The sequence below is a fragment of the Pyrus communis genome, chromosome 14 (assembly GCF_041283825.1).
Source record: "Pyrus communis isolate YQ-2024b chromosome 14, ASM4128382v1, whole genome shotgun sequence".
Classification (NCBI taxonomy): domain Eukaryota; kingdom Viridiplantae; phylum Streptophyta; class Magnoliopsida; order Rosales; family Rosaceae; genus Pyrus; species Pyrus communis.
Window position 1 is genome coordinate 21,121,559 of NC_142578.1, and position 18,280 is coordinate 21,139,838.

General features: G+C 35.2%; 1 protein-coding gene and 1 long non-coding RNA gene across 2 annotated transcripts; one reads left to right on the plus strand and one right to left on the minus strand.

Moving 5' to 3' along the window:
- The first annotated feature begins 1,343 nt into the window (after positions 1–1,343).
- Positions 1,344–6,277, plus strand: LOC137713549 (carboxyl-terminal-processing peptidase 3, chloroplastic). Its single transcript, XM_068452860.2, has 12 exons — positions 1,344–1,774; positions 2,454–2,535; positions 2,771–2,901; positions 3,110–3,196; positions 3,507–3,585; positions 3,979–4,067; positions 4,199–4,234; positions 4,372–4,491; positions 4,660–4,746; positions 4,854–5,003; positions 5,328–5,435; positions 5,764–6,277. The coding sequence occupies exons 1-12, from the start codon at positions 1,451–1,453 to the stop codon at positions 6,013–6,015; spliced, it is 1,545 nt and encodes a 514-aa protein (XP_068308961.2). The 5' UTR covers positions 1,344–1,450; the 3' UTR covers positions 6,016–6,277.
- An 8,110-nt stretch (positions 6,278–14,387) lies between these two features.
- On the minus strand, positions 14,388–15,207 carry LOC148691374 (uncharacterized). Its single transcript, XR_015955500.1, has 2 exons — positions 14,741–15,207; positions 14,388–14,645 (listed from the first exon to the last, which is right to left on the minus strand). It is a non-coding gene; the product is annotated as an uncharacterized LOC148691374 (long non-coding RNA).
- Positions 15,208–18,280: the final 3,073 nt, after the last annotated feature.

Sequence of the window (18,280 nt, forward strand, 5' to 3'; positions counted from 1 at the left end):
GTGGGTGCCGCGAAAACCCTTGGCCGAGATCCACCAAATTTGAAATGATTTCATTCAATTACCACCATTCAACTCTCCTTGACCCCAGAAACAAAGCCCAAGCATTGTTTGGGGCGGCGGAGCACCAGAGGTGGCGGATCGAGGCCACCCAAATTCTAGGGTTCCGACGGTTCATGGCTAATTTCAGGTGTTTTCCGGCCAAATTGGACTTCAGCCCAGGTATAAAAGTTGTTCCCCTTAACTTGTTCTACATTTCTATAAATTTTGAGATTTTTTAGAAATAGTGAAATTTTTTGGCTAGTTGAGGCGGTGAGTCGACATTGCGTTTTATGCAAATTTCGTTATTACAACTATGCTTTTTGGTATCGAATTGACGTGTTTCGAGTATTAACACGAATGGTTGGATATTTTGGATAAATTGAATATTTTCGAAATTGGTTTCAAAATTGAATTGTGAACTACGAAAGGCTTGATCCCGCTCAAGGGTATGTAGGCAGTCTAATAGAGTTAGATGCAGCCTTAAATAATTGAAAATTAATCTTTTGTTGAGAATGGTTTTAATAGAAGAAATTGAGGATAAAATTGATAATTTAATCCTATGTTTTAGAGGTTTTAAAAGATGGTTATAGTTTTGTGAGGAATTAAGGAAATTAGATAAAGAATTGTGATTAATGGTAGTTAAATCAATAAGAGTTTAATTTGGCCTATCACCGAAATTATTTCCCGAAAAAGTAAATTTTAGGGGCAGGGTGTTACAGTATAAAATTATGGTAAGAATAACATTGCTCTTTAACAATTATTAAAAAACAAGAGAACAGTTTACATGAGTGCAACGTCGTGCAAATTATATGATTTTATGTACAAGTGTCTTTCTACATGATTGTCATTGGTTCATAAATGCTACATGCAATTCACCAAATTATAAAGGTATATGCTTTGAATGAAGGGAATAAATTTAGAATTTAGACAAAAATCAGAATTTGTAAATTGACATGCATCAATTTTTTTTTGTTTGGATTCATGAACATAGAAATTTAGACTTTCTGTTTAAGAAAAAAACTTTTGGGACTTCAATTTTCCAAGTTTAATTTTATGTAAATAGTTTTCAAAATTTGTATGAGTAAGAATTTAAAAACAAAATTATATAAAAAAAAAAAAAAAACTCAACCATGAATGATCACCATCGTTATCACATACCCTTACCACCGCCAAAAAGAAAATTCCAGGAACTCCATTTTCATCGGAAGAAAGGAAAAAACTTGACGTAACTCCTTGTCCTCCTACCGTTTACACGTGTAGCGAACCCTGCTGTATATATCTCAAGCCACACAAAATAAAGATTCATATGGACCCCATCAGAATCCCAACAAAATATAACGGTCAACAGTATTCAGCCCTCTTCCTCTGTATATGTCCCTCAAAAAACTAAAACTAAAAAATAGAAAAAAAAATGGAGCCTCTCTGCCGAAACTTGGATCTCAAACCAGCAACTTTCCCACCAATTTCACCAAGATTCCCAAAACCCATTTCGCTGTCACTGCGTTCTCATCGGTTTTCGTGCTCGGGTCGCCAGGTGACCAAGAAATGGAGGGTGTCTGTTGGCAATGCAAACTCGGAAGCTAAGTTTTCCAGTCAGGAGTTGGTGAGGACAATTAGAAAAGGGTTGCTTGCATTTGCCGCTGCCGCTGCTGCAAATTATGCTGTTGTTTGTTGCGATTATCCGGCGATGGCGGAGTCTCTGACGTTGGCTTTTCCGGTGTCACGCACTACTGAGGTGATAGATTTTGTTTCCATTTGATTCAGTGTTTGATGAGTTCTGTTATTTCTGACCACTCACCAGTACTAGTCAACTTGTGAGTTTAATTATGTATGTATAGATAACCTAGATGATATGCATGTTTAAAAAGACAAGAGTAAAAAAACCGAAAACCAAATTCATGAATAATTAAGTATGCAGATTAAGAAAAATGGACAAGAAAAAAGATGATTTCTTTATTCAATACCAGTTAAACATATTTTTTCTAAGAATACAAGAATCTGACATCTGAGAATTGACATATTAAATTTCCATTTGTACTGAATCACTCTTAATAGTACCGATATCTTTTGTGATAAAAACCTCGCACTTGCCAGGTAGTAAGATTCAAATTGGGGGATGATATCAGTGTGGTTAGTGGAGGGCTTCTAACCTGTGTTTCAAAAATCTTGACAAGGTTTTCATGCTAAATCAGATTATTGGTTTTTTACATTACTTAATGTTTATTTGATTGATAACCAGGTTTTCCTAATTTAGTTAGATTTCTTTCACTCATCAATTTGTTACTGTGTGTTACTACTTTTTGCCACAGAACATAATACAGTTATTGCTCGGTTGTTCTTAAGTCATAATTTGACTGTACTTGGATCACAAATTTGATGTCAACGACTAAGTCGATAAAGTTTTTGTTTGTCAGGTGAATTCAGTACAAAGAACTCTTGTGGAGACTTGGGGTTTGATTAGGGAAACATTCGTAGACCCGACATTTAATCATCAAGGTATTGCTGTCTTTTATCCTGCTTTTATCTAACCCAGGATTAACGCACAATGCACACCAATGGTTGAACTTAAAGATTATTTATACTCCACTGATTCTAATGTTCAAGTTCTAATTTTTGAGTACTTCGGTTGTTTTCAAGAAATGAAACTGCTATAGTATTTGGAACTTCAACTTGTTTTTTCCTCCCATTTTGGGGTTTTCTAGCGTTGAAGATGTGAATTCTTTTTCTGTAGATTGGGATCAAAAGTTTCAGCAGACGATGACAGAAATGTTTCCCCTTAAGTCTGCTGATGCAGCATATATGAAAATCAGTGGAATGCTATCTACTCTTGGCGATCCCTTTACGCGGATCATCAGTCCCAAGGTCTGCTTTTTTACGTGGATGCATTCCATCTCTCTGCTATTTCACTCTCACTTTGGTTAAGCTGGCAATTGCTATACAGAATTCTTTGAACAATTCAGTTTAATCGTGATATATCACATATAGCTAATATGACTACGTTTAACTGTATATGTCTAACTTACATAAAAGATAGTTATAGCTATCAGCTAATTACAATTTTCACTCACAGGAATATCAAAGTTTTCGTATCGGAAGCAATGGAAATCTACAAGGAGTTGGCCTTTTCATAAATACTGAACCAAGAACAGGCCATTTGGTTAGTAAGAGGCCAATTATGCTTTTCAATTCAAATTTTTTAGCAAGCAAACATATGGAAAACTGATACATGCAGTTCCTAGGATATATGGTATACTCAAGTGATTAAGACGGTTAATGAACCAATGATGTTTACTAGTTCACTCATAGTTCAACAAACTATACATTGTTCGAAAAAATTTACAAAAACCTATTTCAAATTTTATCATGTATTTTTCGAAGCTTAGCAGTTGTTTATTCTCATAGTATTGACTTTACAATACCTTTATTAAGCTGTTCATTTGGTAGATGATTTTTATTGGACATTGCAGGTTGTTTTGTCTTGTGTAGAGGGTGGCCCTGCTGCTCGCGCTGGTTTACATCAAGGAGACGAGTTGGTTGAAATTAATGGTACATCAAACTTCCAAACATTTGATATTTATTTTGTGACGCTGGAAATAAAACCATCATATTTGGTAGTCGAATTGTACCATGCATTGCATACAATCTGCGGATTCAAACAATCAAAATATATTAAATTCTTTATGGAGCAAGCCTGCTCAAGTGAAATCACGTTCTTGATTTGTAAAACTGATGTATGGAACTCGCCACTGAATTGTTCTGCTCCTTCAAATTTACCAAATTCTTCTTTGGACTATAAAATTAAAAATACTTAACTAGTTTTTCAATGCAGGATGTTCCTTAATCAAGAGAATGTATTCCGAAATTTCAACTTTGTACTGTTTTTCTGTTTACGTTTTCGCTCACATTTCATTATCTCAAATACGATCCTTATAACTTCAGGAGAGAAGGTGGATGGTATTGACACTGAAGCAGCCATACAGAAACTTAGAGGTCAAGTTGGAACAACAGTTACAGTAAAAGTTCACAGAGTAATAATCAACTCTCTTTGTTTTCAAGTTGCAGCCGAAATTAGTATTTGTGATGTATTGACTTATCCTGTAGAGTATGGCCAGCAATTGCAAATTGCTTTAGATAACTAATTTCACATTCTATTTCCCAGGGCAATGATTTCGGAGGAGATTCTAGTATAAAAGAGGTAATAGACCACCTATTGTATTGGGTTTCATTGTGTAATACATTTGGTTTTTTTGTGTCGGTGTCAAGCAAGCGCATGTACTTGATTAACAATGGTTTTTGGTAAACCCATCTGAAAAATGACCCATCTGATTGAAGGTGAAACTACCTCGTGAGTACATTAAGCTTTCCCCGATTTCAACTGCTACTATCCCACATAAAACCCCAGATGGACGTTTAACAAAAATGGGTTATGTGAAGTTGTTAGCCTTCTCTCAGGTAATTCTTACTATCACTTTTCTCTTAGCAATGCAGAAAATAAAAATCCACCTTTAAAGAAGTAAAATAATTGGTTCCGCGCATGGAATCATGGTCATATAATTGGTTATCAATTGTTGCTTTTATCACATATTATATGGTTTTACAGCCTTTCATTCTATTTGACAGACTGCTGCAGCTGATATGGAAAATGCTATTAATGAAATGAAGAGTCAGGGTGTACACTCATACATACTGGATTTACGGAACAATCCGGTAACCTTTTCATCCTCATTTACCTAAAAAGAGCTTTCTACTAGCTCATTTTCCGAACCTTTTGGTGGTTACTCAGTGTGTTTCTCTTTTCCAACTAAATTCTTCAGGGGGGACTGGTAAAAGCAGGACTTGATGTTGCACAAATTTGGCTAGACGGGGATGAAACTCTCGTGAATACAATTGATCGGGAAGGCAATCTTTTACCCATCAACATGGTCAATGGGCATGCTATAACACATGATCCACTTGTTGTGCTTGTAAGTTTTGAACTTTATATGTAAATTTCATTCTAGTAGGAAGCCATATGAACACCTGTTGACATGTTCTTATGAGCTTTTCATCCGAAAAGTATGCAGAAAATTATTTCTTCAAAACTTTGCAGTCTGTGTAACATTATGCCAAAGCCTTTGTTTTCTCAATTTTGCTAGATACAAAGTTTTTTGTTTACAATTGCAAATAATACGTTCTCTCTCTTGAAAATTGATATATATGCAAAATGTCAAAATTTGTCACACGAATAGTTGTTTCTTCTTTATCTTCATATTCACAATGGCTTCCGAATCTTCTACTATTCGAAACAGGTTAATGAGGGCAGCGCGAGTGCAAGTGAGATTCTGGCAGGGGCACTACATGACAATCGCCGAGCCACTCTTGTGGGGCACAGAACCTTCGGAAAAGGAAAAATCCAGGTAGCCAGTTCTTCTGAAGCACGAAAAATTTAATGTAGCTAATTACATCAACAACTCAAGCTAAGGTGCACATTACCCATTTCCAAGTTACAAACTTCCTAGGTAGCTGAGCTACGAAGCTTTTCTTCTCTGCAAGCACCATAGCTCTTGTTTTTTAATTCAGTGAATTAACAGTAATATGTTATCTCACCTACAATGACCACTGCTGCACTTACTCTAAATTTATCATGGTAAAACAACCTGTCATTGTTTTACTATTCTACATCTTGATCAAGTCTCAAATTAGTGGCTGTGGTGTTGCTTGTTTCCCTAATGCTCCTTCCTACAGAGTGTCACAGAGCTACATGATGGATCAGCTTTATTTGTCACGGTGGCTAAATATTTATCGCCGGCACTTCATGACATAGACCAGGTTGGCATTGCTCCTGATGTTCAATGCACAACTGAAATGCTCAATTCTCCCAAGGAATCGATGTCGAAGGAGAAGAGCTCAGTCTCATCATCTTTAGAAGCAGATTCATGTGTCTTGGTAGCCGAACATGAATTGGACATTCAGGAATCCAAAGGCACTGCTTCTTGAAGACAGGATCATGCAGTAATTTAAATTTGTATAGCATAGGAATTGAAGGTACAGATGTGAAAAAGAATATGAAATAGAACAGGGTCTGCTTATACTTGCCTTTCCACATCGTGTGCAAGTAAGAAGTACAAGGTTAAATAGGTTATAGTGTACTGATCCAAAATTTCAGATGCGTAATTTGTGCGTAATTCCTTCTTTGTTTTATGTTTTTTAAGATACAATGATATATTAATACTAAAGGGAAAGAATTTATGTTAAGCTATGTAATGAGCAGCTACACTAAATTGATATCAAACTCACCATACATGAAAGTTAAATCTAAGACCTATTTAACAGTAAAGAGAAATACCTATTGACAGTAATACTATGTGGCTAGTGAAGGACTTATTTTTAGCTTTTTTTAGACAAGCCAATTGTACTCTACACAAATTTTTGCCTTACTCCTAATTAACACTTCATTATGTATCACATTAATCCATGCGCTCTTCGTTTGTGTCCCATTTTACTCAATCTATCATTGAGTTGAGAAAAACGTTAGTTTACTGAAGTGGCATGAGCTCTTTGATCATTTCAATAATAAATATGAATAGGTTAAAGAAATTGAAATCAAGAAACTAAGCCATTTAGAGTTGTCAAGAATAAAATTTGTAGTAATTTGGGCAGGGGTTTTCGTTTTTTTATTTTCATGCCAGAGTATTTTTGCAATTTTAGATACCCTAAATGTGAAAACGGGTTGAAAATTCTAAAGGGACCATGCCTTGTCAATGAAATTAATGTTTCTTTCAACTTGGTTGACAAAACGGAGTAAAAACAAACAAAAAAATATTACAAGTGGTAAAGTGAGTGAGATATGGTAATGTGTTCGCAACAATTAGCAAACATTTTAATTAAACCTTAGGGTAAGAAGAAGTTCTCGGTTATGTTAGGCGTGCAAATTAAGAGTTATTGACATTCACTCTTCAACTTGAGGGGAGTATTAGAAAGTGTATTCTTAGTTTGGAAGTTTTTATGTAATTGATTTGTAATTAATTTTGTACAAGGTTCTAAAGAACACTAGATGTTAGTCGGACGGTGGGCTAGGGGTCTAGGACGGATTTAAGTAAATATACTATATTTCATGTAAATAAGTGTCTATTTATACTTAAAATATATGTAATTTCATAAAAAACTACAAAATAGAATGACATATATATTATGAAGTATTAGAACATAATGAAAACATGGGGAACAAACATATAATGTGTGTTTATTTAAGTATTCAACAAGTTTCTTACAATTTATTGAAAAAATAAAATGCAAATAAAAGTTATTTATTTTCTTTTAAGTGAGTTACAACCTTGGCAGATGCTTAGGCGAGTCTGGATAGGCTAGAAGGGTGCCTAGGCGGTCTAGGCAGGTGCATCAGTATGTCTAGATGTCATTTCTTAATTTTCAAACGCATGTACATTAATCGAGACGATCATCAGCCGCCTAACGTCTAACATCCAAACGGAATCTAGACGTTTTTTGTTACTATTGTATTCCCAGATTGGAGGATTCTTTATTGTACCAGAAAAACTCTTGTCCATGTCGTTAACAAATCAATAAAATTATTGAGTTGTGCTAAATACAAATTTCTACAGTAGCTGGCCAAAAAGAAGAAAATGAGAGGTGTCAGTGTAGGGGTGAGGCGACGCTACTTTGACAGGTTGGAGTTGCGTTAGCCACTTTTACTCGAACACCTCAAGACTTTGTGGCTGGTGCTTCTTGTGATTGGTTCACACTATTAGTTTGGACTGTTCATGGGTCGATTGGTTGCGAGGGATGACGATTTTCTTCGGATTCTCTTCTTGAGGATTCTAGGAATCCTCACATCTTAATCATCTATCATACATTATGCGGTTAATTTTCGTTTAGTATTATTTATGTTTAATTTTAAATAAAAAATTCAAATAATTTTTATCAATATACGAAGAATAACTAGAATGTAAAGATCTTCAGAATTTTCACAATTTGAATCCGGATGAGATTCAAATCAGCTGTGGAGGACCATACCAATTAGCAATTACCAAACCTCATGTGGGAGGCCAATAATTCGGTTTGATTATTTGCCTCACATTATTGGCAGCGTCATCATGATTTGGTTCTTTCTTAGTTAAGTTGGACATTGGGGAGCCCCATATAATATCAATTTCGTTCTTTCTAACGGCATGTTCAAGATTTGAATAATGAATTATTCATCCAAATTAAAATTCGATTGGTTGGCCACATAATATTATGGTCTATCGGTAGTTATCTTTACTTATAAGTGAGAGGTATTTAGGTTCGATTTTTACCAAATGTAAATTTGAACCACATTATCGCTAACTCATTATGAGGCTTAACTTACTCCCCTTTGTTTAGTGTAGATAAATTCGATCAGTTGAAACTTGAAATGAATAATTGGTTCCCTCTAAGGGCCTGCTCGATGCTCCCTCTAAGATATTTGATAAAATTATTTGATATTAGAGGGCGTCATATGACAGTCTAGAACACTAGATATTTGACAAAATTATCGACGCAATTGTCTTAGTGTTTTTCAATTGGGAATGGGACCTCTTTTTATTTTGATATTTCAGTACTAATTTTAGTGGTTAATTGTGTTTTCCCCTCGTATACATAGAAGGTGTATCCAACTGCCCTTTCGTATTGAAAGTTGTATGTTTCATCTCCAAGTTGATATATATATATATATATATATATATATATATATATATTTTTTTTTTTGGATATCCAAGATGATCTTTCAACAGAGATCGATAAGTACTTCATTTTTTACCATAGTTAAACTAAAACATTGATAACTGTTGAAAATTAGAGGATGGAAAATAGACGAATGAATATATGCTATATATTGCCAAGACGTGAACAAATTAAAGGTACTACATCTTGACATAATTGTTCGTAATCGAATTACAATAAATCATATTTATAGAGAACTAATCCTAATCTTAATAGTCAAGAAATCTAAATCCTTTTCCTAGCTATAAGAAAACCATAAGATATGAAATACCAAAATATACCTAAACCTACTAATAAACCAAATTACTAACTAATTTATTTTCCAACAATAACATGTACAATCTATACGAGCGTTAATAAGAGATATGGGAGCAAAAATGTATGACATGTTTTCTTCCTGAATAAGTAATCAGTAACATTAATCAAAGATCCAATATTTTCTTATACTATAGAAATCATGAATTCTTCTTCAAGGATTAAACAATAGAAATCCATTATTCCAATATGAAAACAAAAAATCAAAAACAAAAACAAAACAAAACAAAACAATTAGAGAACATTATATAATACTGCATTTGTTATTACACTCTTCAGGCGTCTCGTCTCACTTATTAGTCACAATGAAATTAATTCACGTAGTGCTTCAACAAGGCAAATAATGAGACCATAAGTGACGCTCCAACAACGGCGCCGTTTACTGGCAAAGAGTAAGCCGCTCCATCCATGGGCGCGGGTGCTGGTGCAGTCTCCTGAGCGAAGACCGTGGCAGCCAAGACGACCAACACCAGCATCTGCACGAAGAAGAAGGCCCTGGAGATGCTAACTTGCGCCATTGGTGATACTTAGACTAGAACTCTGAGCAGCTGCTAAAGTGATAGATGGAGTGGGGAGGTGAGTATTTGTGTTGTGAGTTGTAAGAACATATGGAGAAGTGGATGTTTCTTTATATAGGAAGATCGAGCGAAGTGTGGACTCAGGTGCTCTGTAGTTATACCACCCACAACGACAGTTATGTCGATTGATTGTTTGTGTGGTGTACAAGAGTTCGTCTGTGTACGGCGAAGTATATGTATGGTTTTCACACGTTTTTCTTTTAAAGAATATTAACTATTAAGTTGCATGAAATATTTGGAATGTTGGTCGACAACTTTGATGGGTCAATTTTATACTATATATTATCCCCTATTCTTGGTATATTTTGGTTATTATTTTGGTGAAATTTTGATACTTTGTTATGTATTTTTAATGTAGGACATGCGAACTTGTTATGAGCATAAAGTATTCAAATGGTGAAATTTTTGAGTGATTCCAATTGAAGCGGATTCGTGAATTTGTCAAGAAGGTTGTACCAAAATTTCATAATTTTATTCCGAAGCATCTAATTGTGGCGAATTAATTTATGTCCAGTGTGTAGTGCTGACAATTTATGTCCAGTGTGCAGTGCTGACAGATTGGGTTGTATAGCTTATTTGTGACTTTTCGGCTGGAAGATGATGGATTTTGGACTTAGGTTCTTCTTGGAACTTGAAGAGGAGGTTCTAATCTTTAATTCGAGTTGTTTTGGACCTGTTTTGGAGCACTAAAGGTCCATAAACGTGGCTATTTATGTGCTGAGCAGATTTCCTAGTCATAATAGAAATGTAATTCCTAGTTATCCTTTTATTATTTTATTTCCTAATTTTTAGAAAACCTTTTCTATGAGGGTTTTAATTTGGAGTAGTATAAATAAGGCTTTTTAGCCATTAGGGTGGGAGATGCAACATTGGGAGGAGACTCATTATTTTGGAGAACTTTAGACTTTTTACCTACAAAGTATTTTCAATCATTTTTCTAGTTAATATATTTTCGTTGGTTTTATTATGATTGTTCGTAACTAATCCTTTTTCTAGGGTGAAGCCACGAGCCTTAGTATGAATGTGATTTTATTAATTTGCTTATGAATGGATGCATGCATGTTTTGAATTATTAATCATCGCAATTAAACTATCTAATTGTCTTAGTGATTAGCGACCATTAGGGTTTTTAGACAAGTAATTTGATGCAATTTCTATTGGAACATCACCTTGAAATTGAGGAGGGCTTCTTGTGATTAGTAATTGTAAGTTCACTTAATATGAACATCACGCTTTTAAGGGTTGTATGGTTTTTCAAAGGGTTTTCACAAAGTTTAATGAGTCTTATATGTTTATATTTGATCTGAACATCATAGACGAGTTGCGTGTTAGATATACATTTCGCTTGAACATCACTAGGAAAATATGTATTAGGAAAACCTAACCTTCAAAGCATGTATGTGGAAATTCATAATTAATTGGTAAAATTGCATAGGATTGTTAGTAGTGACGGCAGAACTCTAGTGTTTAAATTGTTTTCCAAAAACTTTGTCTTTTGCTTTCTTTACTTTGTCAATTATTTAATTGTTTTTTATTTTAAATTCGTTTTTATTATTTTAAATTTCAAAATCAACCTTTTCGAAACTTTGTTCTAAATAATTAGCCAAGGATTAGTTTAAATAAAAATTATTCAATCAATCCTTGTGGAAACGACCTTACTTGATCCGTTTATACTATAACTACCTTGTTCTCTTGCAAGTATTTTTAAGTGTTTTTATCCCTACTTTTGTAGGTGGCAAAAATACTATCATACTTCTATGAGAAATATGATGCTTTGTAACTGATTCCCTTTTATACATGTATGAGTTTTAGTATGGGGTTCGTATTTACGGTAAAAAACTAATGTATGCCCACATAAGTGACTGGTCGTATCATTTTTCTAGTTATGTAATCATGAATTTGCTTCTCTTTGAAAACATATCTTGAACACAAATCAAATAGACAACATATCGTTAATAAAAATGTATCATATCAAACAAAGTAGATATACACTATTATAATCATTTATATCCTATGCTTAATAACTCATGAATTCTTGTGTTCTTATTCATGTTCAATTTTCTTTTCTCTTTGAAGAGAGTTTGCTTATAAGTTTATCAAATTTTGGTTTAGTTAATTCTTTCTGCTCAATGCTTTAGAAGTAGTAACTGGATGACCTAACTTTATAATTTTAGACCCATAAATATAGAAAGTGATGACAACATTTCCACGTGGTGCCTCTATATGCGTCATCAAATCCTAACGGACCTAACTCTCTCAACTCAACTTGACTGCATTTACAAATTCTTTTGGGATGAAAAACACCATGTACACTTATAGCGGTTCTAATTCAAATTCACTCACGTATGCTATGATTAAGAGAATAGAGTTTGTTAACCGTTTTCTCAATATATATCCTCACTTGTACTTTTTTTACCCTTATTTATAGAAAACAACATTTAAACAAGAATAAATTATATTTTGCCTCCTCACGATTTTGTACCAATTTCATACAAAATCAATCTGTAAAATTGATTGTTAAATGATGATGTGGCAAGCACATAGTCAAGATTTTGCTAACTTGGAGTCCAAATTTGTGCGCCCTTGTTTAAAACAAAGTTGAAAGAAATATCTCAAGTACAATTGGTATGAAACCGTGAGTCATTGTATGAAATTAAAAAAATTGAAATATGTATAAATTTGAAATTTTTAGAAAATCTGAGGGGCAATATGTAATTTACCTTTTAAATAATAAAGTTAAAATATTAATTTCCCATTTAAATATTAAAAATACCATTTCTCGAATTTGTATAAAAAGAAAAAAAAATGTTCTCTCGTTTTCATTTTTCCCTCAATCCAATAGAAAGGAAAAAAAGGAAACAATCTTCTCACACAGTGTATGTGCATTTGCCAGTGTTATTAATCAAAACACACTTCTAAATAGCATGTGGTGTTACCATCCTACATAATAAACTTTTCAGTCTTTTTTTTTTTTTTTTTGAACAAACAATATCATTTACACTAAGAGGAGGGGTTAGGTTTAGCATCACAATAGACTAGTAATAAAGTGGTTCAGATTCGCCTATGGCAAGAATTAAACCTAAGACTTTTTATTTACAAGTGGAGGGACATGAATTAGTACTAAGTGACTTCAGCCTTAATTAGCTTTTTGGTTACAAAATTTATCAGTGTTTATTAAGAGACGCCAATTATAATAACGAAACATAATATTTCAATTTCAATTTTTTTGCGTGTGTGTGACTTTTGCATTGAGAATTGTTATTAACACTCTAAAAATCTCATTCTACAATCCAAACTTTCTATATTAGGAAAGAAAAATACACTTGTGAGGAGTGTAGAATGAGAATTTTGAAGTGCCTTCAAGCTCCTCTTATAGCACTTAATTCCATGAAACTAAAATTAGGGAGAAGTTCTGGTTTCGGGAAAAATCAGTATCTTTTTTTTATAAAATGTGATGAATCAAAGATCCAACAAATTTAATCCCTCAAAGGAAACCCACGTACACATCGTTATCCGCCTAAACGAATAATCAAATAAAAAATTCCATGAAACAGAAAATTTCCCCAAACCAATAAAACCCCAAGTTTGGCATCCCTCTAGCTTGCAACAAATAAATTCTAGTGCTTGAAAAATGCGAAAACGGAGACCAAAAGTGATGCTCCAATAACAACTCCATTAACTGGCGAAGAGTACGCCGCTCCAGCGTCCATCGGTGCCGGCGCCGGCGCGCTCTCCTGAGACGAGACCGTCGCAACCAAGACTGCTAATACCAGCATCTGCACGAAGAAGAAGGCCCTGGGGGATCTAACTTGCGCCATTGGTGACTTGAGCTCGGACTGGGAGCTGCTGCTAAACTAATTGCTGGAGTTTTGGAGAAGCTTTTGAGTCTTTGTGTTGTGACTTTGTGAGAATGGAAGGACTGGATGTTTCTTTATATACAGGAAGATCGAGCGGCGTGTAGACCCCGCAATGAGAAGTCTGACAACGTTCAAATGGATGGCAACGGCTATTAAACAGCTCAGGTGTTCTGTAGGGTGGCGTGTAAAGTTCCTTGGTGGTTGATACAACGCTGCACATGATATGATATCACAGGTGTTTTCTTTTTATTTTTAAGAGAATATTAACTAATTAACTTTTATAAAAAAATTTATCAAAGAAATAAAAGATTATATTAAATGTTTCAAAATGATTGACCGTATACTTCTATGAGAAATATGGTTAGAAATCACCCCCGTGCAGGATTGTAATTGTGCTTTTACTCAAGATTGTATATATAAAAAAAATGACGTAGACTTATTTTTAGCTACCTTTTTTGAAATTTAATTTTGATCTCATTTACTCACTATAACTTAAAAGTCATCACTTCAATTCTTGAAACTCAAAGTTCGCTCCATTTTATCATATTTTTGTTTCTTTGATCAACTTCCCTCTATTTTGATCTCACTTTTCCCTAGAACTTAATTTTGATCTCACTTTGCCTCTGAAACTCAAAAGTTGTCATATTATTCTATGAAACTCAAAATTCGCTTCACATTTCCTTAATTCTGTTAATTTCGTTCAAAAGGCATCCAATATGCTGACATGGATTAAAAAATGCATATGTGAAATAAATAAATAAATAAAAAGAAAGAAAGAAGATTCAAAGCTGATTTGAACTTCTTCCTCTCACTGTTTCTTTCTTCTTGTTCCTTTTTTTGTTTTTTTTTTTTTGGTCAAAGGTAAATTTTATTACCAATAGAACAAATTTATACAAAAGATGTCCAAATACAAGTGAAGCACAAATCATAACGATGAACCTCCCACACAGCAAAGAAAGGCCAACCCAAAACAAGTATTTGAGCCCAAAACAACAAAACACAAAACAAAAACCTAACAGCCTACTATCCCAACCGCCGTCGGAGCACCTCGAACCGAGCAACCTCCAACCTAGCACTGGCCAACACCTCCAGAAGACACCAGAGATCAAACCACTCCAAGCTGCAAAATAAAAAAAAATAAGCAAACTTCAACATTCATAAGCAACCACAACAAAGATCGAAACCACAAAACAAAGGAAGCCAGTGAAAAATTACATCCCGCACGCAACGGAGCCGAGAACGGCAAACACAAGGAAGGTGGTGGTGTGGACACCCGAGTCGGAGCTCTACACACCCTCCAATAAAATAGCGAAACGCTATAGAAATGGGTGGTTGCAGATCGGGACAGTTGTAGAACTGAGGGATGAGAACTGGGACTTTCCAATCTTGGGCTAGGAGTGGTTAAATCAAAGGCAAGGAGATTTGGGAAACGAAGAAAATTGGGTTGGAAAACAATGGGAAAAGTAGGCAGACAAAGACAGAAGGAAATGAAAACGAGTAAGAAAAAGGACTGCCACCGACCCTTGCCTAGGCGAGGGTCGGCGGCTAAACTACTTGACAGAATTTGAAAGCTCGCACAAGCAGTGAGAAAGACTCTCATGAAACGTTGAGTAAGGCTCTCATGAGGAGAGAAAATGAGGAACTTTCTTATTTACAAGCTGAATGACGCTTATTTACGTGTCTTTTCCTCTCACTTTTTCTCTACGAATGATTTGATAGTCTTGAAATTAGAGAAAATTCCATTATGTGAACTGATTGGGATGCACCAGATTCATCATTTTCTTTTTTATTTTTTTCTAGATCTCTGCAACTCAAACACAACACCACAAAAAAATCTCAGTCCTTAATTTCTATATAAAAACCTTAATATTTTTTTTATTGTTGAGTGTTAATGCATATTGGTGATTTATAATCAAATTCATAGTAGAGATTTATAATTAAATTCATCATCACTATACATTAATATTCAACAATTCATAATGGAGATTTCTAAAATGATGATTTATGAGTTTAAAGGTGCAAAGTGGAATCAAAATCGAGTTGCAGGGGACAAAGTGGGATCAAAATCGTGTTCTAAGGGGTGTAACTAAAAATAAGCCTATGTTATTACATTTTACCCACCCACGCAGCAACTTTAACAACTATTTGACAACGAAACATAGTAAAGTTGAATAAATTTAAGTTTAGGGAGTAAAGTGGTGATTTTTGAATTACATGGAGCTAAGTGAGATCAAAATCACATTCCAAAGAGCGTAAGTAAAAATACGCCACAGAAATATTATATCCACAATATAAATATGAATTCCTTTACATATTCAATGGATTTTATCTTTGAATAGTTATTTAATTTGTTAGATTATGGTTTAATGTCACAGCTAAGGTGTACATGTCATGTCAAAAAATCAGTTTATCTCAATGCTTTAAAATTAGGCTTAAATGTTAAAATGGTCCTTGTATTTTAGTCATTGGGTCAATTTAGTCCATATGTTTTCAACTTGACCAATTTGGTCATTCTGTTTATCTCCGTTAGCCAATTAATGACATTTCCATCTAATTTCTTAAAAAGAATTTATAAATTGTTATAAACTTATTATAAAATTATAATTTATTTGATTTAAAATATTTAAAATTAAATAAAATAAAAAACTAAAAAATTATTCTTTTCCCAACTCTCCGACCTCTTCCCTAACATTACCCCCTATTTTATCTATGTCACAACCTTAATCATGTTTCATATCGGAAGTTTTATTTCTTATATGTGGTTGTTTCCCATCTCTCCAAAGGGGGCCGGCCACACCCCTATAAATATCACTTCATTTCTCCAAAAACCTAATTCCAACTCTCTTGCAAAATTCTCCAAATTTCTCTAAACATTTTTCCCTCAAATTCTAACTTTGGCATCGGAGGTTCTTCGACCAAAGCCCCCCCCCCCCCAAATTCATCGTGGGCTCGTGAGTCTCTTGGCCTTGACCTAAGGTGTTAAATGTTTTGCATGTGCAATTTCGTCCAAGAAGAAGACGAAAATTTGCATCCACAATTTGGTGCTTTCATTGAGAGTTTGATTCACACGCTCGAAGAAGACTCTTGCATTCAAGGTTTCTCATTTTTTGTTCATTCATAGATTTTTCGTACGTTCTTATTCCTAGAATTTTTTCATATAAAAAATTCTTTGAATAAACGTAAAAAAAAAGTACAATGACAAGAAATTTGGCAGCAGCTGCACAAATAGCCTAGCAGGCGACCCAATCTGCAGCCCATGCTGCAGGTCAACCAAGCTAAGCGTAGTGGAAGCAGGCCCAAACCACTGCCCAAGCAACGCATGCCTAAGACACATTGCAGGCCCGAGCTACGCTGACCATTCCTTAGGCCAAGATCCATTGCACTCCCAGCACCGCATTGGGCCCACTCACCATGCACGTGGCACGACCCACTTCCGCAACCCAACCTGCTCATGTGGCTCACTTGGCGATCTTAACCGGTCTAAGACCAGTTCAATCATCCCGGATTTAGATATTTGTACCAAGGATTGAATCAGGGGCATTTTCACCCTATTTCTCCGAAGATTTGACATTTCCCAACTCAAATCTCGCGTCCATAGTCCATTACACTTCCATACTCAAGGAGACGTATATCGTCCAAGCTCTTCCAACCCGAATGACGAATCACATTTATCTCGCAAGTCATAGAGTTAACAAAACCCTCGCACAGCAGATGACCTTGGTGAATTAGCTCTTGCAGAGGACCGAGATGCAACGTGCCCTAGACGAGGTGTCCTGAAGCATGACAAAGGTAGACGACGAACCTCTCCAATAGGGTTTCGGCAAACAGCGCCTCATCCAATCACAATTCAAGTGTTCTAGCAGTTTACGCCCTCGCTTGGATCCTCGGGATATCGTATACTTTCATCTTATTGCGCGGAGGAGCGAGCATTTTCTATCAAGCCTAAAGACGAGCATATGTTCACTGTTGAGGCCACACTTCGATTATCAACATGAACAACATTCCAGGTGAAGTGTTCATTCATAACTAGACTCGTAAGAAGCATTATCCACCTTACATCGAAGTAAGAAACACAGCGGATAGAGATAAGTAGTCACTCAATCTAGCTCAAGTATAATCGGTAGCCTGTAAACAATCCGCTCACTTACCAATGACATGCCACATGCACCGTAGCCACGGCATAGATGAGTTGAGCATAGGGAAGAGCGACCTAGACCAATAGGTCAAGACCGGAGGTAGTCGAAAGTTTCACTGCCCCAACAGAGGCAAATTTAAAAAGAAATTGAGGGGCTTCTAACTGAACGATTGCGCGATTTCCAACCCAACGAGGCTACTAACGATGCGTTTCGACGAAACATGATAACATAAGCAGGTTACCATTCACGGATGAGATTAAGCGAATAGATCAGCCTCGCGAGTTCACTATGCCTTACTTCACTACTTATAAATGAGATAAAGATCCGGACCGACATCTTAAGCACTATCGCAGTACTATGATCCTCTACAGGAACAATTACGCGGTTATGTGCAAAAAATTTGCCATAACTATACAAGATGAGGCACAAAACTGGTTTCACACCCTGCCACCACAGTCGATCTGGAGTTTCAAAGAAAATTTCCCTAGTTTTCACTAAGGAATATTCGTCTAACCACTCAATCAAAAGGACATCCGACCATCTTTTAGCATTGTAAAAGGTCATTGGGAGACAATTCGCGACTACGTCAAGAGGTTCAAAATGGAGAAGGCCAAGATTG

What these genes read in the sequence shown, in the direction of transcription:
- LOC137713549 (XM_068452860.2), top strand. Translation starts at nt 1,451, where the DNA reads ATGGAGCCTCTCTGCCGAAACTTGGATCTCAAACCAGCAACTTTCCCA. An exon ending in CGCGGATCATCAGTCCCAAG is followed by an intron (nt 2,902 to 3,109) that starts GTCTGCTTTTTT and finishes TTTCACTCACAG; the next exon opens with GAATATCAAAGTTTTCGTAT. An exon ending in AACCAAGAACAGGCCATTTG is followed by an intron (nt 3,197 to 3,506) that starts GTTAGTAAGAGG and finishes TGGACATTGCAG; the next exon opens with GTTGTTTTGTCTTGTGTAGA.